This window comes from Chelon labrosus (genome assembly GCF_963514085.1).
Source record: "Chelon labrosus genome assembly, chromosome: 15".
Taxonomy (NCBI): Eukaryota; Metazoa; Chordata; class Actinopteri; order Mugiliformes; family Mugilidae; genus Chelon; species Chelon labrosus.
The window spans coordinates 20,179,254-20,203,981 of NC_140348.1; the positions used below are offsets into that span (position 1 = coordinate 20,179,254).

At 42.7% G+C, this 24,728-nt stretch overlaps 1 protein-coding gene across 1 annotated transcript; it reads right to left on the bottom strand.

Annotated features, from left to right (window-relative positions):
- Nucleotides 1–126: 126 nt before the first annotated feature.
- On the bottom strand, nucleotides 127–23,947 carry LOC311500123 (striatin-like). The gene is made up of 17 exons (XM_084561337.1): nucleotides 23,634–23,947; nucleotides 13,172–13,275; nucleotides 11,337–11,410; nucleotides 9,534–9,612; nucleotides 8,564–8,725; nucleotides 8,087–8,222; nucleotides 7,820–7,982; nucleotides 6,953–7,063; nucleotides 5,156–5,299; nucleotides 4,923–5,059; nucleotides 4,189–4,364; nucleotides 3,625–3,672; nucleotides 3,409–3,530; nucleotides 3,154–3,321; nucleotides 2,916–3,056; nucleotides 2,156–2,344; nucleotides 127–1,730 (listed from the first exon to the last, which is right to left on the bottom strand). The coding sequence occupies exons 1-17, from the start codon at nucleotides 23,844–23,846 to the stop codon at nucleotides 1,561–1,563; spliced, it is 2,337 nt and encodes a 778-aa protein (XP_084417463.1). The 5' UTR covers nucleotides 23,847–23,947; the 3' UTR covers nucleotides 127–1,560.
- Between the last annotated feature and the right edge of the window lie 781 nt (nucleotides 23,948–24,728).

Genomic DNA, 24,728 nt, shown 5'->3' on the forward strand with positions numbered 1-24,728 from the left:
CAATGTAAGAAGGAGCCGCTCAGAACCGACTGAACCTTTAACTTGGACTATAAAAGATTTCCGATCAGCTGCAAGGCCACACTGGTTTCCGTAAAGTTTCCGCAAAATGACCAACATCAGAGCCAGTTCAACATATTACAGCAGGTTTTTATTTTGAACATACTTTCATATACAAACCAGTGACTGAGAAAATGGCTCATTTTGAAGCTGTACTATAACACGTACAACATCTTGATTAGTTTTTCCTTTTTTTTTTTATGTTTTTCTTCTTTCCACCCTCCTCAGTTTACAGTAAACTGGACTCGCAGGACATTTTCTCTCCCCTCAGTGTTGGATGGTGAACTCATTATTCCAAATGGTCCTAAAGCACTGCACTAATCTCCTGCTAAACACTGGACTACTGTAAATATCCGGACATGATACATCACATTGTAGTCAAGCATGTCCACACAAGTGGGGAAAACTACATACAGAACAAGCCATTCAATTCAAACAAGAGCAAACTGGCCAAAATCTGTTAGTTATTCCTAAAATTGACATCTAGAACCAAGTTTGAATTGTAATTATATAACCAAGATGGTTTACTTTGGACACATGTTTGCAATCTTACTTCTGAAGTGTACAATTACTTGAATCTAACAAACAGGCAGTATACTTAATGGTTTGTATTACTCTACCAGCTTTGCCTTGAAATGCACAAAACTGATTCCCCAACCACACTTATCAAAAAGGAGCACTCAAACTCAGGCTGCACAGTAAAGTTTAAGACTGAATATATATTTTGTTTATTATAAGCATTTGTAATTTTACATCCAATGTTAAAATCGACAACATTGTGACAACCAGCTTCCGGTTCTCCGCCGTCCCCTCCCTCCCTGTTCCCCAAAACAAGCTTGTTAAAATAACATTTTCAAGACCTTTTTAAAGCAAAGGCACATTTGTCAATACGTGTTTTTAAAAAGGAAAATAAAGACAGGCCAGCAAGCAGAGTCAGTCTGGAAAGCAGAGAGGAGGAGGTGAGAGGTTTCCACGACGGCTCAGGCGAGCCATCAGTACCTCCGCGTTTCTGGTACAGCACGACACAAAACCTGACTTGGAGTAAAGGGCCTGGACCTGGTTTGTCTGAGGGGGAAGGTTGAGGGCCTGAGGGATCTGGGGTGAGCGTGAAGCCACAGGGGCAGAAGAAGGGGCTTGAGACCTTATTTCTCCACTCCACACTATCACTTGTCCTGAGCCTCCTATCTATGGAGGTTAAGTTTTTGTCTGTCTGCAGGGGCGCTGTGGCCGGTCACACCCAGGCCTGCCTGGATGGTGGATGGGGGACCAGAGAGCAGTTCTCCTCCTGACTGGCCTCCCTGCCGGCCCCTTTCTATGGAGAGTCACAGCCCGGTTTGAGGCTAGCGGCTACATAGTCTGCCAGTCTGAAAGGATACCAGTGGGCTGTGTGAGGTGGGACTGGACCCCTGCCTGAAGGTCCTTCCCCTGCTGTGACTCTATTGGTCCCTGATCATGGGAGGCTGAGTCAGAGAGCGGGGCTGTGGGGAGAGACCCGGCTCCGCGTCATACAAACACCTTAGCGAGAGCATCTGCCCCGGCGCTGGCAATGTAGCACTTAGACGGATGAAATGCCACATCGTGGATCGATTCCTCGAACTTCTTTCTGTGAGCCGTGAATTCCTGGATGCAGGTTTTACTCTCCAGGTTCCACAGGCGGATAGAGCAGTCGTGACCTGAGGAGCAGACGAGGAGTTAAAAATGGTACCGAACCTCGCTCTGGAGTAAAGTATAAGCTTACGAACACTTGAATCTAAAAAGTGAAGTATAATGGATTTAATGCACTTGGATGTAAAGAGTTGTAAATTATATTAACAACTGGTGAAAAGATCTTACATCTACTAAAAAATATTGTTACAGAAAGACTGAACTTTCACATAAAGTCGTTCAATTCTGAAAATGTTCAGGTGCAAAGTAAAGCTTAAGATGAAAGAAGATATATATAGACACACAGTCACTGATGGGGAAAGACTTTACATATCCAAATAAATATTACACCACAGCCACATCAATGCCAGATAACCAATCTATCAATGAACTCATGTACGCAGAATAAAAGTTATGTTAAGTTAGACAAGAAAACTGAGTCCAAGGTACTTACTGCCTGACATGAGATAAAGTCCATTAGGGTCCACGGCTAAGCTGGTGACAGCGTCCAGGTGAGCCACCATGGAGTGAATCAGCTTTCCGCTGTTGTTGTCAAAGAACTTGATGTGTCTGTCCTCCTGCGCAGTGATGGTGATAGGAAGGGTGGGGTGGCTGAGGACCTTATTGATCTGACAGGGAGTGCCTGGTTTAAAAACAAATGAGCACGTTAGACGTCACACAGCAGGAAGTGAGGTGGCGGTGGTAAGGAATCGTTAGTGTCTGAGCCACCAGGCTTAACGGCATTATCGGTCCATTATGTAACTAAACAGCAAGTTTAAGGTTTGGCTAGAGGCACGTTTTTACTCCTAGCCTGAACAGTGTTGCGCCAACTCACATGTCAGGTTATTCTTGATACACATATTGGTACTTAATGGTGTAATATTCAATGATATTAGATATACTGCATCAATTACACAAGTATTATATCTGATGTAGGTCTAACAGACAGAGGGAGGGAAATCCCAATTCCTTTAGCCTCCACTAGAGGTTAGCAAAGAGCCTTTTTTCCTCCAATGCTGCATTTGAATCCAACACTTAAACACATGCTGTTAAAAGCAGGGAAATCAAATCTTCTGTGGTTTTAATGTTGCTTCACTTGCCAACAAACACTTCAGTCAAACCTCATTGTTAAAATACTGCTGGTGATAAACTTTCACACGTATTGTTTCCATCTGTATCACTGACTGCTTGAGTTCAGCCCGGTCCAAACCCACCTGGCTCCAAATTGGACTCCAGACTGAGCACCATCTGACGGGTCTCCATGTTGAAGAGGCCAATCTGGCCGTTCGTGAAGGATGTGACCAGATGAGCTGGTTCACTACACACCAGGTCTACCGAAGAGGGAACTCCCATCTCTGTGGCAGAGAAAAATACAGAAAAACACACGTTTTAGCCGTTCAATTAAGAAAAGTCTGAAACTTTAAATGCACAAGAGATAAATCACGTCAGTACTTTTGTTTTCATTGAATACTGCGAGAGCAGGGGAGGTGGTGTTGGCGTCCCACAGCCTCACGGTCCCGTCTGCAGAGCATGAGAGGAGGCGCTGGTGTGCGCTGCTGTACACCAAACCCCAAACTGAGTCGGTGTGTCCACTCAAAGCTCCGCGCAGCACTGAGGGGTCTGTCACAAAAAAAAAAAATCAAGTCAGTTTCCTTGATTTGATCAGAAAATCATCACATTCAAACAAAACACACACAACAGTGTTACCGTAGGAGTCGTAGGGGTCGATGTTGGGGTTGGGGGTGTTCCAGCATTGTATGGTCCCATCAACTCCTCCACTGAAACACTGCTCCCCCGTACTGCTCATCACCACACTCAGTACCGCACCCCTATAATTTAAAATACGATCAGTTATATAAACTATCAAACCAAACCAACTGCAGAGATATTGTTTTTATTTTTATACATATATTTTCTTTTTACCTGTGAGCCCTGAAAGTGTAGATAGGTTCCACATCTAAGGATGTACTCCTGGAGAAAAACAACATGTTCATTAATATGACAAACAAAGAGGAGGTGAACCTTAATAAAATTATTGTTGTTAAACTGCACAAAGCAGTAAATGGACGTACAGTTTGCTGCCGTACTAAAGTTCTATCAGTTGCACCAAAGCCCTTGACTTTAAAATGACTTCAGTCTCTAAAAATAAGCACACGGCCTTACTACAGACTGTGTGTGTGTGTGTGCGACAGAGCTGTGACATGACATAATGAGTCTTGTGGAGCGGAGTGTCGTCAGTTCTTTGTCACACAGGAACAGTTTCCTGTCTCTGAATCATGCGACGGTGCAGCAACAAAGACAAGTTAAACTCCTTAAGGGGCTTTAATCAAACAACTGAGCTTTTCACTTTAATGATGCCCACGCTGCTGCTGCTTCAGATACAAGGAGACTGTTAAGAGCTAATGAGGGAATAATGAGCAAAAATTTTGAATAGTCCCTTTTGATTAAGCAGGCGGTGGTGTTACTGGTGAGCGAAGATGGTCGTACTTTTTGGCAGGAGCAGTCTTTTGCAGGTTCCACATTTTGAGAGTGTGGTCCTCTGAAGCGGTGACGAGGACGGGCTCCACCGGGTGGAAGGTCAGAGCACGGATCCCATCGAAATGACTCCGCAGGGTGAATTTGGGGTTCCACGTTTTTCTCATGGCATCCTTATTGTTGCCAATCTGAAGGGAGCACATTTGAACGTAACACGTTAGCCGCTTCATAAAATATAATCCGTAGTCCTGAACCAAGATACAGGTATAAAACAGTTGTCTGTTTATTCATTTATTGTTTTAGTACTTACTGTTTATTAGCAGAGGTAGCAAAACAGTATAACATACTAATTCAGTGAAAATTTATTCAAAAAGTCCAGTAATTTATCTTTGTGATGCCCTTAGTTCTTCTAAATAACATTTACTATAATTAATACTATTTACTATCCTTACCACACATTTTTGTGTAAAAGTCTCTTATTGCACTTGAGTCCGTCTTATCTTAGAAAAAGCAGACTACAGCCTCCTGAGGTATTCTTACAGTTGTGCGACTTTGATCATATTTACAACAGTAATGTCAAAGAGAAACAAGTGATATCTTTACTTTGTTTCTCTGATTTCATGCAACTAAAAAAAATGAGCTGTGCATTACAGCAGGAAGGTGGGATGGCGTTTTTTATTTTTTTATCATGTTCCGATGGCAACATGAACATAAATAGTTCTCCCCAAAATTTATTTAAAACTCACGTCGTATGCCAGACTGTCGGCCTCGTTGGCCACAGTTAGTCCAGCCAGCTCCCCCAGGCCGAGCTCGCTCTCCATGGCCTCGTCTGTGCTCATAATGAACGATTTAACTGAGGTGGGCGGGAAGGTCATCGCCTCAACTAGGGGAGAAGAAACAATTAAACAAATGCACAACAAAGGGTCGACTAAAGTGTAAATAATTTATTATGACAGCCTTGGTATTTTTAATAGGGCACCTTCATCTGTCCGGTTCTCGTCATGCTCGTTGAACCGGCCAACGCTGGGTCGGGACTGGGGCGTGGACGGAGCCTGCATGTGGGACAAGTCCTCTGCATCTCTCAGGTTAGCCAGCATGTCCTGCAGCTTGGACCGGTTGGGCCCTGTTTAACAAGTCAGGTGAACAATTAGCAAACCGACAAACGGCGATGGAGAGCGGAGAAAACAAAACGAGTGAGAACAATGAAACAGCAAAAGACTGAGCATGAGCTCAAAGAGAGAACACAGATGATTATGGAAGGAAAGCAGCACTGAAAGGGAGGAAAATAAATTAATAAATTATAGAATGAAAAAAAGAAGAAGAGAAGCCACCAGCAGAGTCCTTGTTAATGAAGAGGTAGAAAAGGTGTTGAGGCTCGTTTATCTGTAACTGTGGCTGTGTGGAGAGAATAATTCAAGGCTGAGAGCTGAGGTTTCATCATTAATTGATATTCATTACAGGTGTTTATCAGTTAATCAAACATTAATAATGATTAAACAAATAGTTTGACACTTATAGACCTTTCTTTGGATTGACAGACTGTCGGAGATGACACCTTCTGGCTTCCTGAAGAGCACATTCGAAGCTCAGTATGGTGTCTAATGCCGTCACCATATTGGCAGTGTTGACTTCTGACAAACACCCAACCAACTCAAAACTGAGCTTTTGGAACCAGGCTCAAGTGGCCATTTGAAGAACAGCCAATAACAAATTCACATTTAATCAGAAACACTTAGAATAGTGGGGAAAAACACCTATCTATTCTGTTTAAATGGATTAAAGGAACACAAAATAATAAGCTAACTGTTTAGCAGGTAAGTGGATTTTATTATCTTTGGCCAGAAATGTTATTAGAAGTGATCTTTTACTCCAACTCTCTCTGCCAGACAAAGAATATTTCGCCAAATGTCAAACTACTCCTTTAAAATTCCTCCAGATGATCTCCTCCACACGCCCACCGAAGTGATAAAGGCATCAACATAGTGCGAAGAACAAAAATAGATTTCTGCTAAAACCAGAGGGGGAAGTGTAAAGCGTGCAGTCAAGTGAAGAGGAGAGTGAGACGAACTTGAGCGGTTGATCTCATGATTCAATCACAACAGCAGGAAAGCAGAGCTTGGGTCTTATAGATGTAAAAAAAAAATAAATCTAATAGCTCTCAGTCGCTAAATGAGTCTGAAGTGGGCTGTTAGCCTGAGAGCAGTAGTATTCAGCTGCGCCGCTTCACTCAAACAGCTTTTAATTGCTATCAATTTACAGAAGCAACAGCAATTACTAGTTACTGTAGTTTGAACATGGCTGACAGATGAGGATAAAGATGGTGATAATTATGTTATTATAACTGGAGACGACACAGAAACAGATGACTGTGGAGACTATTGCTAACCCAGATGGGACACAGATGGACTCATCTTCACGGCTAACTGACACATTAATCTCTGATATCGGACGGTGTGGACGGGATGAAGATGTGAATATGAATATAAAGTTGGAAAAAAAAACACTTACATGGAACAGACAAACATGCATCAAGCATTACAGGGAAATAACGAAGACAGACTTTGTATGCACAGCCATTCACCAGAAGACAGAAAAGACGAATGAAGTGACAAGAGGCATAATAAGGAACAGCCAGAGAGGGAGATGAGGGAAAAAACCAAGGAAGATGTAGTTGTTTTTTTTTTTTTTGATTCGAGGCTTTTAGGTTGAACTCAGAAAAGTCAGGCTCTACAAAGAGAGGAGAGGGAGGGAGGCAGCAACGCCTGACAGGACTTACTCTTCACCCCCTTTTTCCCCTTGCGCTCCTTTCTGTACTGCTCCTTGAGTTTGGTTATCAGGCCCGGGTCCACGTCCCAGGCCTCAGAAATGGGACCTTGCTCGTCCTTGTCTACACAGGGGGAACAAAACCAGACCGAGAGGCTTTTGAGGAACTGCCCTGGTCGAGGTCTGAGTGGCCTAGCTGGAAGAGACCTCTCTCAGGTTGTTACTCTCCGGGAAATAAGACACTGACACCTCAGTGACTTTAGATAATTAGAAGCAGCTCTGTTAATCTGTTTAGGGTTTCATTTCTTTTGGTGGTAGGGAAGTTAACGTTATCTAGGTAATTCTTTTTCTTGGGAGTCAAGATACATCTCATCATAAAATCATCACTTCATTTTTCTAAGAATTAAACTATAATTTTATAATTTATGACTCAATAAAATGCCTCGGCAGAACCATTTCTATCTGGATCTGGTCTAAAGATCAGTGAGACTCAAAGGGAATCGGGTTGATTTGACGACACACAGGAGTGGAAGACACATTGTGGTCACGGGCTGGCTATGGGAACACACAGTGGAAGAGATCACAAACTATGGGTTAAACATAGAAACTTCCAACATCATGACTTATGACCACAGCATGATTTATGAATGAGTACTCCATGAACAGTCACCAATCTATGAACAAAAGTGAGAATTACAGAAACGGAAAAACTGTAACATTACAGCGTAAAATGATTAATGATCTTTCCTGATATATATATTTTAGATAAAAATGAAATAACCTCACCCCATTGTGATTTGATACTGTAGATGGTAATACTACTTTCATTCAGTTCCAACTCTGCACTTCATGATCTGTTCGTGACTGATTCATGACTCACCCCAGTCTGTGCCATCACCAGTGCCTCGGGACTCCGGCGAGGTGTCCATGTCGTCAGGGCTGGACAGGAAGTCAAAGCCCTTCAGCGCCTCCTCTGTGTCAGGATCCTCACTGGTGTCCATGCTGGCCGGCGACGTTGACGTCTGAGGCTTCTTCCTCAGGATCTGGGGGGGGGGGATTTTAAGGGGCCGTTATTTCTAGAGCAGCAAAAACTTCTACTCAGCTGTGAGAGTCTCACTCTGAAGGTGAGTGCAGACTAGTCTCTTACCGTTCGGGACTCCACGTTAGTCCTGTCCTTGCCCTCACTGTCGTCTTCATCGTCTTCGTCGCTGAACTCAGCGGGTACATTCTCGATGAACTTGAAGGCCTCCAGAACAGCACTGGTGTCAGAGAGCTCAGCTTTCCTGTTGAGGGACAATGAAGAATGCATTAAAACACAGCTACGGTATCAATGTGAAACAGCTAACACATGCTGCTGTGTGTTACCATTTAAGGCCACACTGCACGGGTTTGGGCAGTCCCAGCAAATGGTATCAGTAACTTGATGAACCTTGTTTCTCTACATTTTCAAATCCAGCCCAGATGGAGGATTTTTACTTTTTACACAGCGCCATAAAAAGCACCAGATATCCCTAATATTACACATTTCAACTGAATTAGACCCATTTTGCACAGTGTGGCATACAATGAACTTGGAGTTGTGTTACCACACAGTCTACTGGTACCATTAGAGGAACATACTCACCCTCTGCTGATTTTTGTCGTGTCTGTCCCGTTGACCAAAGGCTCAGTACTCATCCGTTCAGCTGTCCTCCCACTTCCGTCGCCGGCTAGTCCCAGCAGCGCTCGGACTCGCTGGGACTTTACATCTAGGATGGTGTCTGTGTAGCCCACCTCTTGCAGGTACCTGGATCGAGGTAAATTAAACTTAATATTCGGTTGTATTTGAACGTACCCCAAAATAAAAATTAAAGTCTTATTTGTGCGGTGCTGTTCCAAAACTTACAGAAGCCTCATAGAGGGGTTCGATAATGTTACAAAGAGAGTTAAATTACTGCGCTCAACTTAATTATGGCCAGTGACGTCAAATAGTAGTACTTGTTACTGTTACAAGTGTCATGTCCTCGGGCAGTTAACAGTATCGGCTCTGCTGAGATGTGATACTCATCAAATGTTGCACCTACCCAGTAGGGATGCAGAAGAAGCTCTAGCAATATGAGCGGGCAATTGACTGAGAGGGAGGGGGTGTTATAGCACGTTATTGATCTGTCCCTTGACACAGACTCGTGAATAAATTGGGTGCTTCATCGGGCAGCATGTTGGGACAGATGATGTGTGAGAATGCCTCGTGGTGTTTAGGGGAAAAGGCCGGAGCCCAGTTTATTTACACAGACTGACTAGAGAGAAGGATATGATAAAAAATACTCCTCAGCCACTGCATACAAAAATACAAAAACACACACAGAGCAGGTAACGACCACTGTTGCCCATGTGAGGGAGCTCTTCCCCACAATTATTTAACCCCCTAACGCAGCACTGACAAAATAGCACACTTAATAAACACACTGATCTCACACAAGTGAATATACCATTTCAGAAAAATGTAACTAGAGTCCTGTTGAAGCCCTTGTGTGTTTTTTTTTTTTTTTTTTTTTAAATGCAGGTAATCTGAGTGGATTTAGCAGGTTTCTGGGTTAACAGATAAAAGGACTCACTGTCTGAGGAGCTGACGGCCTTGTTTCCAGGACAGCTGATTGTTGAGTGAGCCAGAAGTCTCGTTCTCATTGGCCTCATCTGGAGAAGGAGAAGGAGAAGACAAGACAAATCAGGGCTCAGGCAAATAACACACACTCCGGCATTATTTACACTCTGTAAACACAACCAGAACATTCCTGTATCACAGCACCCTGACAACTACACACACACTCGATTGCATTTAAGTGAGTAAACAGTCACGTAGAGTTAAAGAGGAGACGCTACTGCTTCTCTTTAACTTGTGGTAGAGGACACTTCAGCGTTTAATGCTAAAATGTGAAAACCTTTCAACTGAATAAACTAAATCTAAATATTGGTATCTTACGTTGTTAAACTGTGTAGTAGGAGTAAAAACATTTAAAACTCATTAGCTCTATATATACACTTTATTTAATACCATGATATTTAACGATGCATTCTGACACCTTTATAACGGCTGCTCTCCGCTCAGCCCATGTCCCGTGATAAACTAGAAAGAGCAACGACGTGTGTCGGTGCCTGCAGCATCCAGAACAACACACACTCTTTGTGACCGGTCTATTGCTCTGACAAAAAAAATAAAATAAACAATGATAGGATTCAGAGCTCACGTTGATATTTAACGGTGTCAGCACTCAACCGGAGAGTGAGCTGGGAACTTTGCTGCGTTTGCAAAGAAAGAGACGTGTTAATAGGACTGAGATGGAGTGAGAGTGTGTGTGTGGCGGGATTGATTTGGTGGGGCAGAGAGGTGAGGGTGCCTCAAAAAGTGGGTCATGTCTAATTCAGGAGGGTGATGAGCGGGCAGGTGCGCCACCATACCAGCAACACCTCCCACTTTTCGTCTCCCCCCCTTTTCCACCCCCTTCACGCGACACCTCTCCCCTCATTCATCAACACTTCAAGGGCTCGGGTGCTTTGAACAGCCCTCATGAATAGAGATGAGGAGAGAGGAGAGGAAATATTGCGATCTGACTTAATGATGGCAGAGGACTTGAACATGAGAGGCCAATTAAACTACAATGATATACAGAGAAACAGGTAGTGGGCCAATACAAGAGTGATGCCAGTGTAAAAACACTGTAAAAGCTACTGTAAATAAAGCCACCTTTTATGTTAAACACTTGTATGAATTAAGTAGTTTGAGTTACGTTTATGTTTTGTAGAATTAATTATGTAGATTTTTTTTAGTGATGTTTAATCATCCAGAGAGATGCGGCTGAGTTTTTATATATCTAGATGCGTCTTTGAGTTGATACAACAATATTATCACAACAACTCTTTAGTCTCGGAGTTGTGTGATCGGTTTTGATCAGCTGGAGTTGTTAGTGAATTGCTGATGCTCTAACTTCCATATTTCTAAGCTCTTAAAGACTTTAAAAGGACTCATTTGAGGATATATGCTTTGCTTTCCCCTGTTTTTACCAATTATTCTTATAATTGCAATGAACTAACTGTCAGAAAAGTATTTCTTAAATTGGCAATATCCCTATATACTCTGAACAATCCATAAAACACGGTGTTAGTAGCTTTCAGTGTTTTAAACTTTTCTTTTTCTTTTTCTTTTTTTAAATCTACCGTCATCATCGACCGGATACCTGCAACAAAGAGAGCTCTTTCACTATTCAGGTTACTGTGAAGAAATCCATCAAGACACAACAAGACACAACACGAATGCAGCCTTCACATGCGCAACAGTGCTGTCACTTGAAGTATGCGAAGGCAACAATCAGTCATTTCTCATGAAGAGGTGGAGCTGGCTGCCGGAGCCTCCGTAGACCTACCAGAGTCGTAGCTCGGAGGCTTCATGTCACCTTGATTCAGCTCCGTCCCATATTTTAACTTGTGGTATTTTGCTCTGTAAGAAATGAGAAGACAGAGGAGGCAGACAAATAAGAAAACTGGTTTGATCAAAAAGGTCTTGAGCAGGAGTTATTTTTAAAAAATCTCATTATGGCATGGTATCTGCATAAGCTTTGAAAGTTACTTCAACTGACACTTGCTCTATTTCTCACAAACACTGTCTCACTCAGCTTGTTAAACAGATATACTTGTAGGGATGAGTTTGGGTGTATTTAAATCCATATGAAATCATTAAAAGGTCACTCTAGTCACGCTAGCTGAGCTTTCACACCTTTAACTTCACACGACCCCCACCACGCTACTCTCCTGCGACACAGAGCAGGCAACCCCCATCAAAATCAAATTCACTTCAAACTGGGTGCACCCCACAATTCAGAAAGCCATTTCTTACATTGCTTTCAGACACCCTCGGAGACATGACCTGTTGCCTAGCAACCGGGGAAAGTGGTAGTAATTCTGGGCTAAGTGTTGCTCCCGAGGCAGGGTCTGCGGTGATCTCACTGGAGCAAAGTAGATAAATATACACTACAAACAGCCAGAGGACGACTCAACACTTAACAAGGCTCGGATGACGTTCCTCTCAGAGCACGGGTTGGCAAAACTTAACTAACCTCTGGGCTGACTGGAGGAATGACAGAGCGCTAACCCAGTTTGACACCTGTCTAGCTCGGTTGTGTAAAGGTACTCATTAGCCTGGACAATCTCCCCACTCCCTGATCTAATTAACATAAGTCTCCAGTTTCATTTGTTACCTATCCCAGTTTTCATCTTCTTAAGCTTCGCATTTACTTACAGAGAAAGAACTTGGCTTACACTCTGCGATGCTTTTCATTCATAGGATTCCACATGGTCTCGGCTCATAGTTGTCAGATGGAATCACAGTCTTTTATTGTGAGCCACAGAGCAGTTATGTACATCCTGTTTTGCTGGCGAGACAATGGCTGGATCGCATGGCTACACAAAACCAGTATTAAATCACACAAATTTAAAAGACGCGACGAGTACTGTTTGTTCGGTGACAGTGCTTCAGACTCTGTTTGAATGACATGCTCGATAGATTAGAGTCACGTTAAGTCACCTCGCCTCTAAATCTCCAATATATGTCTGTTACAGGGAGCAGCCATGTGTCAAAGAGGAAGCTGTATGCAAAGTGTTATCACCTCCGCTGCCACAGGAATCTTTTACGTGATGGTAATGGCATGGTACAAATGAGAACTACAAACAATATAATTCTGCTGAAACAACATTGCGACATTGACAACTTTTTGTGTAGAGAGGGGTTTCCTCTTCCCTGTCCTGTTCTTCAACCGAGGGACGGTACAGAGTCGTCAGCATCCGACAGCAAACAAAGCCTTCATGCCAACACGCGCTCTCGGCTTGAGACATAACACCAGCTGGACTCGAGGGAATCTCTCTGGCACTCTGCTTCTGCTGACACCAGCTGAGACACCAGACTGGTACGCAGAGCACAAGAGGAAACTGAAACTTCTTTTAAAACACTGCACATCATCAATACAATCTTGTAGTATACATAAGTGCATAGAGAGCTACACATTAAGGCGTTTTAGCTCAGTTCCGGTGCAAATGTATTGATTTGTTCACCACTGAGAGTCTCATGCAGCCATTATATCCTTTTCTCTATTTCACAGGAATTTATTTCGGGAACATATAAAACACAGAAAGTTGTTGCAGTCTAGCTGAGGTATTCATGCGTCGTGGGAGGTCTTGAGCAGCAGTGGGCGGTGTGGGGGCTCACCTCTCTTGCTTCAGCGCATACTCCAGCATTTTGATCCTCCTGACCAGGTCTTTCTTTAGATTCTCCTGGCCTTTCCTCTCCCCCTGCAGGAAGGCGATCTGGGCCTGAAAACACAAAAATAGTTACCGTCAGATCATATTTAAAATAAAAAAAGTACCAGGACATGTACAGTAGTTGCTTTTATAAATAGAGTTTCCGCCAGTGCTGTGGCATCTTAAGACAGGAGTAAGCTGCCAACAAAGACCTGACTTTAAAAGACAGCCTCCACGAGGAAACATCTGAAAGCAACTTCTTTTGTCAAGACTGAAAATAGGATGTCAAATCAATACGGGTGGCATGATGGAAAATAAAAAAGACAATCTGTATTATTCTATTTTAATCTAACCTCCTCACTCACTCCCACGTACACACAAACCATCCCCCTCCCTCTGCACGCCACTGTCTCTCTTCAGTAACAGGCAGCAGCTGCTGACGCACTCAGTCTGAGTCAGCATTACATTATATTACATTGCTGGGTACCACACGCACACACACACACACGCTGACAGTGTAGCATAAAGTGCACAAGCAGATGAATCAATCACAGAAGCTCACACGCTGAACAAAGTTATTTTATAACACGATCAGACCCAGTATGGCTGTAATCATCATAATATAATCCAATATAAAATATTCTCCGCAGCAGAAAGTGCTAAATAGTCAAGATATGTGAAATGATACTGTGCTGTTACACTTTTATAATGTGTCAAAAGAGAAACGAAGCTAAATAACTGGTTTTAAGCAGGACAACTTGCTGGTTTATATATTCTCTACTGGGTGTAGTCACTTTCTTGTTTATGTGGTTAAAAAAAAACAAAAAAAACGATTACTACGAGGCTGTAGCATCAAGATTGATTTTAACTGCAGGGAAATGCGAGGGGAAGTCAATACATTTGTTTTAATTACAGGTAGCTGTAGCTGTATTAGCTGTAGCTAGACTGAGTGCTGTATCTGTGGCGAGGCTGCGACTTCTTTCCTTACAAACTGGGATTTTGTTTTAGATCATACTTTTATGGTATAATCATTTTTACTGCACACAATTTGAGAATTTAGGAAGCTCTTTACATGAGAGGTGAAATTTCCACTTCACAAAGCTCAATAAAGTGCAGTTGTTTTAAATTGCTAAAGATGTAATCGGGGAGGAACTAAAAACAAAAACAAAAAAAAACCAGACACAGTCCATGGGGTACACAAAGTGGCTTACTGAAAGCCCGCCAAATGACTGTAGAAGCAGCTAAAGTCTCCAAAGGCCCATTTTGTTTACAGAGTAGAGGATAAGCGTGCCGTTGGTTTTTACTGCAGCACTTCAAATTACACCGTCCTTTTGAATCCAGCTGAGAATATCCCCAGTAAACAATGAGAACAAGCGGGTGGATTTGAGAGCCGCTCTGAATTTGGGACGAGACAACAGAATAGGTATGTTTAAATGAGATTTTGGATAAACCATAATGCCACACACACACACACACACACACACACAAAAAACTGTTTAACAGATATAGATCTCACTACTCCCGTTTTGTTTTCCCCCTAAAACCGCATTTAAGCATTTTATGGGGATTAAACACTGACTTGATTCGCAGCGTTTCCCTCAGCACACAGTGGATGGTGCGAGTTTGAGTGGGCTGGATGACAATTTAACACGGATAGCAAGTAACGCGGCTGCTGCTGCTGCCGCTGCTGCTGCTGCCCGCAACAATGAGTCATGACAGCACTTCAATCTGCCCCGTATTAATATGAAGCATTTTCTTGCCATCGTCACATTACTCCGCAGAGGAACTCATAACAACCTGCTTGCTAAAGCTCCGGTGCAATTAGGATTTAGAGTACTGGTCCTCAGTTCGACAGTGTAAACAGTCGCATGTTAACAGTCCGCACCGATGCCAGTAATTGACGGTTTTGAAAGGTTAGCAGGCACATCATTCGCAACAATCCTCCACCGACAAAGCTTTCACACAGTCTTTAGCTCCTTATGCGTCAGCTGGAGCTATACTAATGTACTTGGATGACAGTTAATAATGTCTAGGACACGTCTGACGTTCTACATATCTGACCTGGTATCACTTAGTATCAGAAAGTCAAAACTAAGAAAGATAGTCGAACAAAGACTCCCGGTGAATCTATAATAATCTAATAAAAAGAGAAAACAGAAGCAAAGTCTGAGCAGTCACAGAAGAATGAGTCAATCGTTCATTTACCAAATGAAAAATAGTGATTTGTCGTGTTGGGTTTGTAGATATGACAGGAGGGGAGGAAGAAAAAGTAGCATCAGTAACAACTAATAAATAACCTGCTTATATTCAGCGAAGCAGGCATTTATTTTTTTTTTTTTAAATCATCATTTGAGGACGGGAGGCACAAAAAGGGGCACAAATAAGGCATTGGGAAAATATTACATATGGAAAGTTATTACTGTTTGGATTGGGCCAGAGACTGTGCAGCTCTCAAAATAACTAACTCTGGCTCTAATGTGGCTCCAATCCAAGTATCAGTGGGGACAACCGCCTCCGCGAATTGAAGCAGTATCACAAATAACTGGGCGCATCTAGAACCAGATTAGGCCGAGTTATTTTCCATTAAATGTCTCTCGGTGTGCGGCCGGACACAGTCCGTGAAGTAAAGCTCCACTGACTGGTGTTTCACTGTAGACGAAACTGTACGTTTTGCACCGATTGAGATAAGGAGTGACCGTTCACTTCCTTATACACATGAAGCGCTGGACCCAGGAACCCCTGGCGTCCTACCGTGCCAGAGACGGAGAAGAGTGCGGCTCTGTGAATCTCTGGCTCGCCATCTCTCCTCCATCAAACATTAACCTTGGGAGGAATGCAATGAGTCAACTCGGGCCATAAAGAGACACAGGAAGCATTTAATTCCCGGCCTCACACTGACTGCATTATTGCGCTGCTGGATAAGGGCTCCTTAGTCTGTCTGAGTGAGAGACATGTAGAATGAGGCATCCATCTCGAGCGCTGGGCTTTTCAGAGACAGGAAAAGGAGGCAGAGGAGATAGAGTAATGGCCGCGGAGGACAATAAACAGCCGCTAACTACTAAATTCTGGTAAGCGAACTTGGTAAGAAAGCTGGCCACAATATCTTCTGCTTTGGCACAGAGAATAAACCCTTCATGTTAAAACATATAATTCTGCTGCTTTAAAAACAGCCATTTATTCTGATGCCAGTCGGTCGAATTTGGTTGTTCAACTACTTTGTTTCCTTCTGTTTCTTACAAACAAGTAGGTAATTTAACCACCCATTGTTTGCACTGAATTACAGACAACAGAAGCAAGAGGAAAACTATTCTGCCAAATGTTATGTCTTCTTTCAAACTAAAGTTTCTGACAATGAATACGCGGTGACTGCGAACCACATCCTCCCTATTTATAACTAGAAAAGACCTTAAAGTCAAAGATTTGTAAGTGCCAGACATGTTTTCTTCCAGACTCGTTCTGCGTCACTGCCAAAGACATCCCCACCACAATGAGTCCATTTAATCAAGACAGAGTCAACACTGTGAAAAATCCATGCGGCACGACTGAACTCTGTGCTTTTGTAGGAAGAAAGAAATTCGGTGGATACTAGTCATGCAACTCAAGGGCTCACGCACAAACAAAATGGTCACACACACACACACACATTGTGGCCCGTCAGCCACAGTCCCGAGCTTCAAGAAGAAGAGGGAAGGGGCTGGTGTAAATCCCACATTTACAATGCAAACAAGCTTTTTGTCAGCGAAACACCGCGTTTACTCTCACAGCTACTGCAAACCAATGAGCACCGCGATGGCAGGCCTGATAACTAGCCAAGTACATTCCAGGCATGCCATTACACTAGGAGCAGCAGAAAAAAAACAGTAGCAAAACAACAGAAGTAAGAAAGAAGGTGTTGGGGACTACAGTAATGTAGCTACACCAGTTATTTCCTATTTATTCTTAGAAAACGCCCCCGACATATCAACACAAACAGACAGGACGCTTCAGATGGGTTAAATCTAGAGACTTTATGTCCACAAGCCCTAAATGCATTTACTCTTAAAACTTTATTTGAGTCAGCAACTGTCTGGTTAGATAAATTCATTCTCTTGATCTTATCGTTTCTGAAACATTTGGTTTTGCTTGTCACACAAAGAGACGAATTGCCCATGTCTCATTTCATTTGGTAAAGGAGATAAATAACTTTAACCCTATGGCCATTTAGCATTATATTTTGTACACTACTTTCCAACAGTGCATATCAATTATTTCCAATACATATAGGAATCCTGGAGCACGGTAAGGGGAATTCCTATCTACTGTAGACTTCTATAAAGCTTACATAAATAAATAATCTCTAAACTTTTGGCAAATCTGAATTGGATGCTTTTCAAGACCTACAGAGACCTTGGGTATATTGTTTTTTTTTTTTTTCTGGGAAAATACAGCACATACAACATCAGAGAGCCCAAAGTTCACTGTCGCAATGATGTAAACACCATAAAAAGTAATACTGCCATAAAGCAGACTCACTGATTTGCAACACTGCCCGCAATGGCCTCATTCCTCCGGAGGCATTAAAAGGGACGGCAACCACATTAAGAGGGGTAAAGCAATGTTTCTGATGAAGTCATACCAAGTCGCAGTATAAACATCATCCTTTGGTGCCATTGTTTAGTGTGATATCTGCACTTTTGAAAAAAAAAAAAAAAAAGGGTAAAATTTAAGGATGTTTCCGGGCATTTTTTAAAATGGTTGAATCGGATCAGGCTTCAGCAAAGGAATACATCGAGTAACCGCAGCAAACGGTGCGTTTAAAAGGAGAAAAAAGTTTCCTCGAGATACGGTCAAGGCGAAAAAAGTTACGAGGAGAGAGGAGGCTGAATATTTGAACCATTAAGTTGTATTTAATCTGATGGTTGGCTGGTGGTCAGAAGATGGGAGTCGTTGTTGTGTCTTTATCAAATGTTTTTGAGAGAATAACTCAGCATTGACTAATCGGTAGCCTGTCTGCGCCTCTTTGTAACTTGCCTGTCAAAACAGTGAGTTACAATGAGACATAAAGAGGACTTTGGATCACTCTTTCAAATGCAAACGTTGCACACGGATCCACCACGGTCTTAGCCAGAGGTACAGATTCAGGAATGCTCTGAGAGAGAGTGAGCTGCTCAAACTACGATTTAGATTTCTGCCTCCTTGTCTAGAATTAGCTTCGTCTTTCATCTATTGTACAAACCCAAGAAAACAAAAGAAATCTCTCCGACTGCCTGAGATCAGTCACAAACACGTCTTCCTAGACACAGATTTTTTTTATCCCATCACGAGTTTCCTCTTGAGCTCCATTTTACACTCTACTGCCACAAAGCTCACATCCACTTGACGCTGCAGTGCTATAGCAAAGGGGGCGCACACAACGTCGGCGCTACGCCGGGCTTCTTGACGACAAGGGTGCTGCATCCCATGTTGCTGCATTAATATTACATAAGCCTCATGGCGCACACGCACACGTGAAGCCGAGGAGCTAAATTTTTCAACATCAGCACTTTCCCTGACAAATAGGTTGTACGACTGTAAGGTGCGGTCCTGACACGACGACCACGTGAAGACAGCAGCTTCACAGTCTAAAGAGTAAACGTACACTGAAGGAAGAAGAAGATGTAAAAATGTGAAAAGAACGATTTAACGGGGATGACAAGTCTGATGATGTACAGAGTCTGCAAATGGTCAGTCTAAGACAGAGCTGGTAAAGTGTTCTATTTCTAAGCGAGACAGGAAACAAGGAGGCAGCTGAAGCCCTTTGGCTGTGTGTGTTCTCAGTCTGTGCCATCTCGACTTTCAGTACCTCTCCGGCATTTAAGGCCTGAGACACACACACACACACACACACACACACACTACTCTGACTTAACGTTGTTGCTTTAGGTTGCTTTGTCATAGCAGTACGCAAATAGCAAAACGATGTAAATATGAAAAGGTGGGCATCCTGTTGTTGGGTGTCTGAGAAAATAAAAGCATGAAAATATAGCTTTATAGATAAGTTTAAAGAAAACTATAGCTTTTGTGGAGAGGAAAGCAACAAACCAGATTACATCACACCGTTACCGCATCACACTGAGACAACAGCAATTTGATCTGGTGAGTACACCAATTTACAACTCTGACAGACTGGTGACCTCAGATTTACTGTAAAACTGGAGGAGGCAGGCGACTTTGCGGCACAAACCAGGCAGCTGTCCCGCACACCCACGTAGACAGACGAAGGCTGTTAAGTGTGAATGGAGGAAGGAGAAGGGAATTAACAGGCCGACAAGGCGGCTCTACACAGCACAGAGAAAAAGGCTCTGGTGTGGATCCAACAGGGACAGTGGAGCAAAGCTCAGAGGACCAGGCTTTTTAGTTAATAAACACAGGATCATTCTGGCTCTCTCGCAGAAAAAAAAAAACCAAAACACAAACCCTTTTAAACTACAATTATCTGTACTCGCTGTATATTTGATGTGAACTGCTTCTGTGGTCTTAAATATAAACAACATGAGAAAAGAAGCCTGTGCAGCATGTTGTGACATTCATAAAAGTCTAAATTATCTGAGTGCAAGGATAAACTAGTACTTATAATACCATATTCTTGGTTAAGGAAGCATGCGCTTTTAGTACTTTCCCCACTCTGAGGCGCACACCGAGAGGGCAAAAATAACTGCAGCTTGGGGGTGGACATACTAACAACTGAGGAATGACGGTGACTCCCATTTCTGAATGCCAAGGTATGTGCATGTGTATGTTTGCGCATGGTTCAGTCCTTCTTATTGCCAGACCATTGAGCTGAATGTGCCTTGGGCTTAGCCATTAGAAAAAGTAAACACAGGATCGCAGTAATATCTCAAACAACCGAGGTTGGGGGATACTTGGCAGCTCCACATTCAGCTGCAGTCGACACAAAGAGAGGTAATCGAATAACGCGGGACACATAATAATCTTGTTCATGGTAAAAAGCTTTCTTTTATAAATACAAGGGAGAATTCTATCTAGTGAAGTGAGACCAAGTTTCGGTGCGTACCCACATAAAGCCACCTTACACCCTGAGTCACCTTCAACCTTCTCCCGGTGTCAAATTATGGCTGCTGAGTCTTTTACTTCTGGCAAGGAGATACCCTATGGAGCAGGGATTTCCCCATAGCTGGAGAGCTGATGAAGCACACTGGAGCATACTGCCTGGTCTACAGAGGGTGTAATTTGATTCAACCTCAATCACCACGCCTGGAAAAGATCTGCTCTAATCAGTGCAGCACGGTGATATCAGAAATGTATTTCTGAGTGCTCTACGGTGCAGTGTGGGAAATACGTGGAGAAAAAAAAAAAACAACGCTTGTAAACAGACTTGACTTCGAGGCAATGAGATGCCCTTTTGTCTCTTCATGTTTAAAACCAAAGAGCAGAAGCACTTAGTTGGTGTGTGCCACTAAACCAGAATCGTAATAATTGTATTTATTGCCACATATGTTCACAGAATGAATTTGTAATGGGGCTTGGTGAAATCAACATAAGACGTAAGGATGAAATAAGAACAATTTAACCTATAAAAAATAACACTAATGAAATAAAACTAACTGTAAACATGTAGAAACTGGCAGATATATCATCTACTTTCAAAACCAGAATGAAGTTACTCTGTGTGCCACCAATGCGCGAAAGTTATTACACCAAACAACAGAAAACTAATCCTCTTTAGTTCATTAATATTGCTATAATCTGACTATTCTGACTAAAGTAGTTTTATTTTTTATTGTGAGACAAACCATTTGAAAATGTCACCTTGGAAACTGTGGTGGACATTTTCACCACTGCATGGATTAAACAATTAGAGCAGTTAATCAATAAGGGAAATGATGGTGTAAATAGGTACAACTGTTAATGAGTTTTTGACTGTTGGTCAGACACAATGGCACCATATGAAAACATGTGAGGGTAAGTTTCACTTTAATTTGTTTTTTAAATTTAAAAAAAAAGATAAGGAATTCACTGATTAACTGATGAGGAAGACAGAGTTGCTTTTATTAGCACGATAAAGGCACTGTGGACCAACTGGAGCCGAAACCTGTGACTAGTTCAGCAGCTCCGCCTGATCGAGTCAGTCAACTTATCATCAATGACCACTCAGCTGTGAATGACAGCAGCCTACATGTATATATATATATATATTTTGCAGAGAAATGGCACAGTAGCAGGACGGGTTGGGCATGTACAGTTTCTACACTGCTCAAGTAAAGAGGAGCGGCACTGAGCATGACCTAACAGGCTGGCTGGACAACATTCCTATGAGATCTGGGGTTTGCCTTCCTATCGGCCAGCAACATAAGACACAGCTTCAACTGTCTGACATTCAATGGTTATACAACCAGCAATAAAAAAAATTAAAAAAACAGGGAGGAGAGCAGTCACTGTGTTTTGTAATGGCGTTTCTACATTTTTAAAATGCTTTTATCTGACATATAACCTCCTTAAAACAAGATAACGTATCATCTGTGACTCTGCAGCTCAGAGTGTGTGGACATTATGATGAAAGATATTTTTTTTGTATGCTGGAGAAGAATGAAGTGAACGTACTACTATGTGCTGTAGATGCTGTACGGCATCTTCCATTAAGGCTCTATGCCCAATAGAGTCTTTCATTATTCATGTGTCTATTTAGGGACATTTAAATGACTTGTTCTCTTCTTCACTCTGATGCCTTCACTGAAAGTTAACCCATGAACAACATCTACGGGTAAAAACACGTCATAAGTTCACAATATGGATGCATTGCTCAAGGACAAAACAAGGTTACATCCAATGTGGAAACTTGTGCAGCACTGGCACAGATGAATATTAAAAGATGAGCAACAGTAATATCCACAGTAGACAAAACAGAGACATAAGCTCAAAAGTTGTCTACTACTACAGGTCAAAAGATGTTCAACTCAATAACAAGCTTTACTTCACTAGGGTTAGATGCAACAAAAACCAGAACTCAAATTGAGCGCGCACCATTTTGCCGCCACAAACAAACCACCAGTAAACCATTTAGCAACCTCGCCGTGCCTAGCCGCAGTCGCTGCAGCTTCTTCGCTGATAAGCTTGCTTCACGACAGCAGACAGGAAGCATTATACAGCAGGCGGACTGAAACAGCTGCATGAGGCTGGTGAGTCAAAACTGTACTACACCGATCAGGGTATACATCACCAACCTAGAAACAATGCAGTGTCTCCCTCCCGTCTCTTTGTTAGCCCGAGGTCAGTCTATCCATGGAGCTGTCTGACGCCAAGCCACAAAAGTCAGTTTTGGCTCTTGTCTGCGATCCAGCAGCCACAGCCCCACAACTAGGTCAAAATGATGGAAAGATTTTCTTTTCCCCTAACATTTGACACAGCAACATAAAGTTGAACTATAGCTGCGTACTCACCTCCTGGATAAAAATGGTCTGGCACATAGTGTTCAATGTCATTTTCCACAGACACACAAAAATACCAGACATAAGGCTTTAAATATTATAAACATTACTCATGGATGCAAAAAATAAACCCAATATGGATTAAATTAATCATGTTAAGGTTTTAGCAGAAGTGGAATCACACAAAAAGATTTCAGAGTGAACTTTGTAAGACATTTACTTCTAATTTAAGCAAACTAAACATTGGACATCCCAGCTTGTAACAGGTTGTATCAGGAACATTTTAAATAACGGAATGAAAGCCCAGCTACTTTATTATATTTTATAAATAGCATGGTTAAATGGTTTGCCAAAACAGTGGACCGATTACTAATACCAAGTAAAAGTAGTGAGACTTTATTTATAGTATTTTACCTCAGGGGTGGCAGTGACATGGCAGCTAGCGAAACACAAGATTCATAAACAAGATTTACGGACTCCAGGCTGTTGTTTGCTATGTACCAATGCTAACAACTAACAAATCAAAGCACTTAAAAATAAACATTTTTTCTCTCCATAGTTTTTTTTTTAATTCATTTTTTATCTGGGCTTCAGAGAAAACATTACAAACCTAGGCGGGGTGCTACTTACTCAGCTAAAGTAGTCAGGTAGCCGTTCTGTGTTGCTACACAACATTTATGCGGTACACATTAACTGTTTTGCTAGCAAGCACGGCTGTAATTTTTATGTTTAAAATGGGCACATATTCATAGAAACATCACCAAAAGACCGCCTCCAAGCTCCTAGAGGCTAGAGACAAGTTTGTTGGTTTCACTCACGGTAAATTGGCCACTAATACTCGTCGTGCAGTTGGGTCAGAGGGGCGCTGCAGCTCATTTAGCTCCTGGGCTAAAGCTAACAAGCTAGCATCGTTACAGAACAATCAAACACAGAAACTCCACACGCGTTACTAGAGAGGAGTAGCGCTGTGCCCCGGCGGTACCACTAATATGTGGTCGTGTACAATTAAAGTGTAGTGTTTTTCACCTGTAATTCGGCGCGCTCCACCTCCCATTGTGCCCTTTCTACTTCGAAACGGGCCCATTCGTGCTGCAGGAAGTGCAAGATCCCCGGGATACTGTACTGCGCCCTGGCCGCCTCCCCAGCGTCGCCATCGGGCAACGGTCCTTTACCACCGCCGGGTAAAACAGAGTTGTTATTGTTGTTAAAGAACACGCCGGGCCCCGCCTGTTCGTCCATGGCCGGGCTCGGTGGAAAGATCGGTCCGTTGTCTCACAGACTCGATGTGCTAGATACCAACGGAAGAGCAAAACCTAATCGACGGCGCTCCGTCTCCTCTGCTCGGGGGAATGAACTCACTTTCTGACAGCTAGCTGTCACCGGATGACGTCAGCCGCGCGGCCACGCCCACAACACGAAGGTTGGCGGCGCTCGATTAGTTTACCCGGACTGCCCGGAATACCGTACTCTTCTATTTGACCCCTTCCACCGATCAGCCACAACATTAAAACCACTGACAGGAGAAGTAAATATCACTGACCATCTTGTGACAATGTAGTGTTCTGCTGGGAAACTTTTGGCATTTGTGTGGATGTTACTTAGACATGTAGCACCCACCTAGACCAGACCAGGCACCCCCACCCCATAGCAATGACACTCCTTAATGGCAGCAGCCATCCTCTGCAGGATGCAGCTTGTCACAGACACACACACACACACAAAAAAAACAGTTCAGGAATGACTCAAAAAACATGAAGAACAGCACAAGGTGTTGACCTGGCCTCCAAATTCACTGGATCCCAAACTGATCAAGTATCTGTAGGATGCACTGGAGCACGCCTGATCCACAGAGGCCCTTCCCCTCAACCCATAGGACCCAAAGGCCCCCCACTAACAACATCCTGTTGCCAGACACCACAGGACACCCTCAGAAGACCCATGTCCATTCTCTGATGAGTCAGAACTAATTTGGAGGCAGAAATGAGACCTACACAATATTAGGAAGGTCATAATGTTATACCTGATCGATGTATATCACCAACACATCATTATTTGTAATCCTGCAACAGCATTTTTTTAAAAAAACATCAGGTTCAAACATTGATAAGAATGTGCAACCAA

Bases quoted from the DNA above. Each gene is read 5' to 3' on its own strand.
- LOC311500123 (XM_084561337.1), bottom strand. From the start codon at position 23,846: ATGGACGAACAGGCGGGGCCCGGCGTGTTCTTTAACAACAATAACAAC. The intron at 8,726-9,533 runs GTGAGTCCTTTT...ACCTCGATCCAG, and splicing joins GGCCGTCAGCTCCTCAGACA to GTACCTGCAAGAGGTGGGCT. The intron at 3,057-3,153 runs GTACTGACGTGA...TCTCTGCCACAG, and splicing joins AGTATTCAATGAAAACAAAA to AGATGGGAGTTCCCTCTTCG.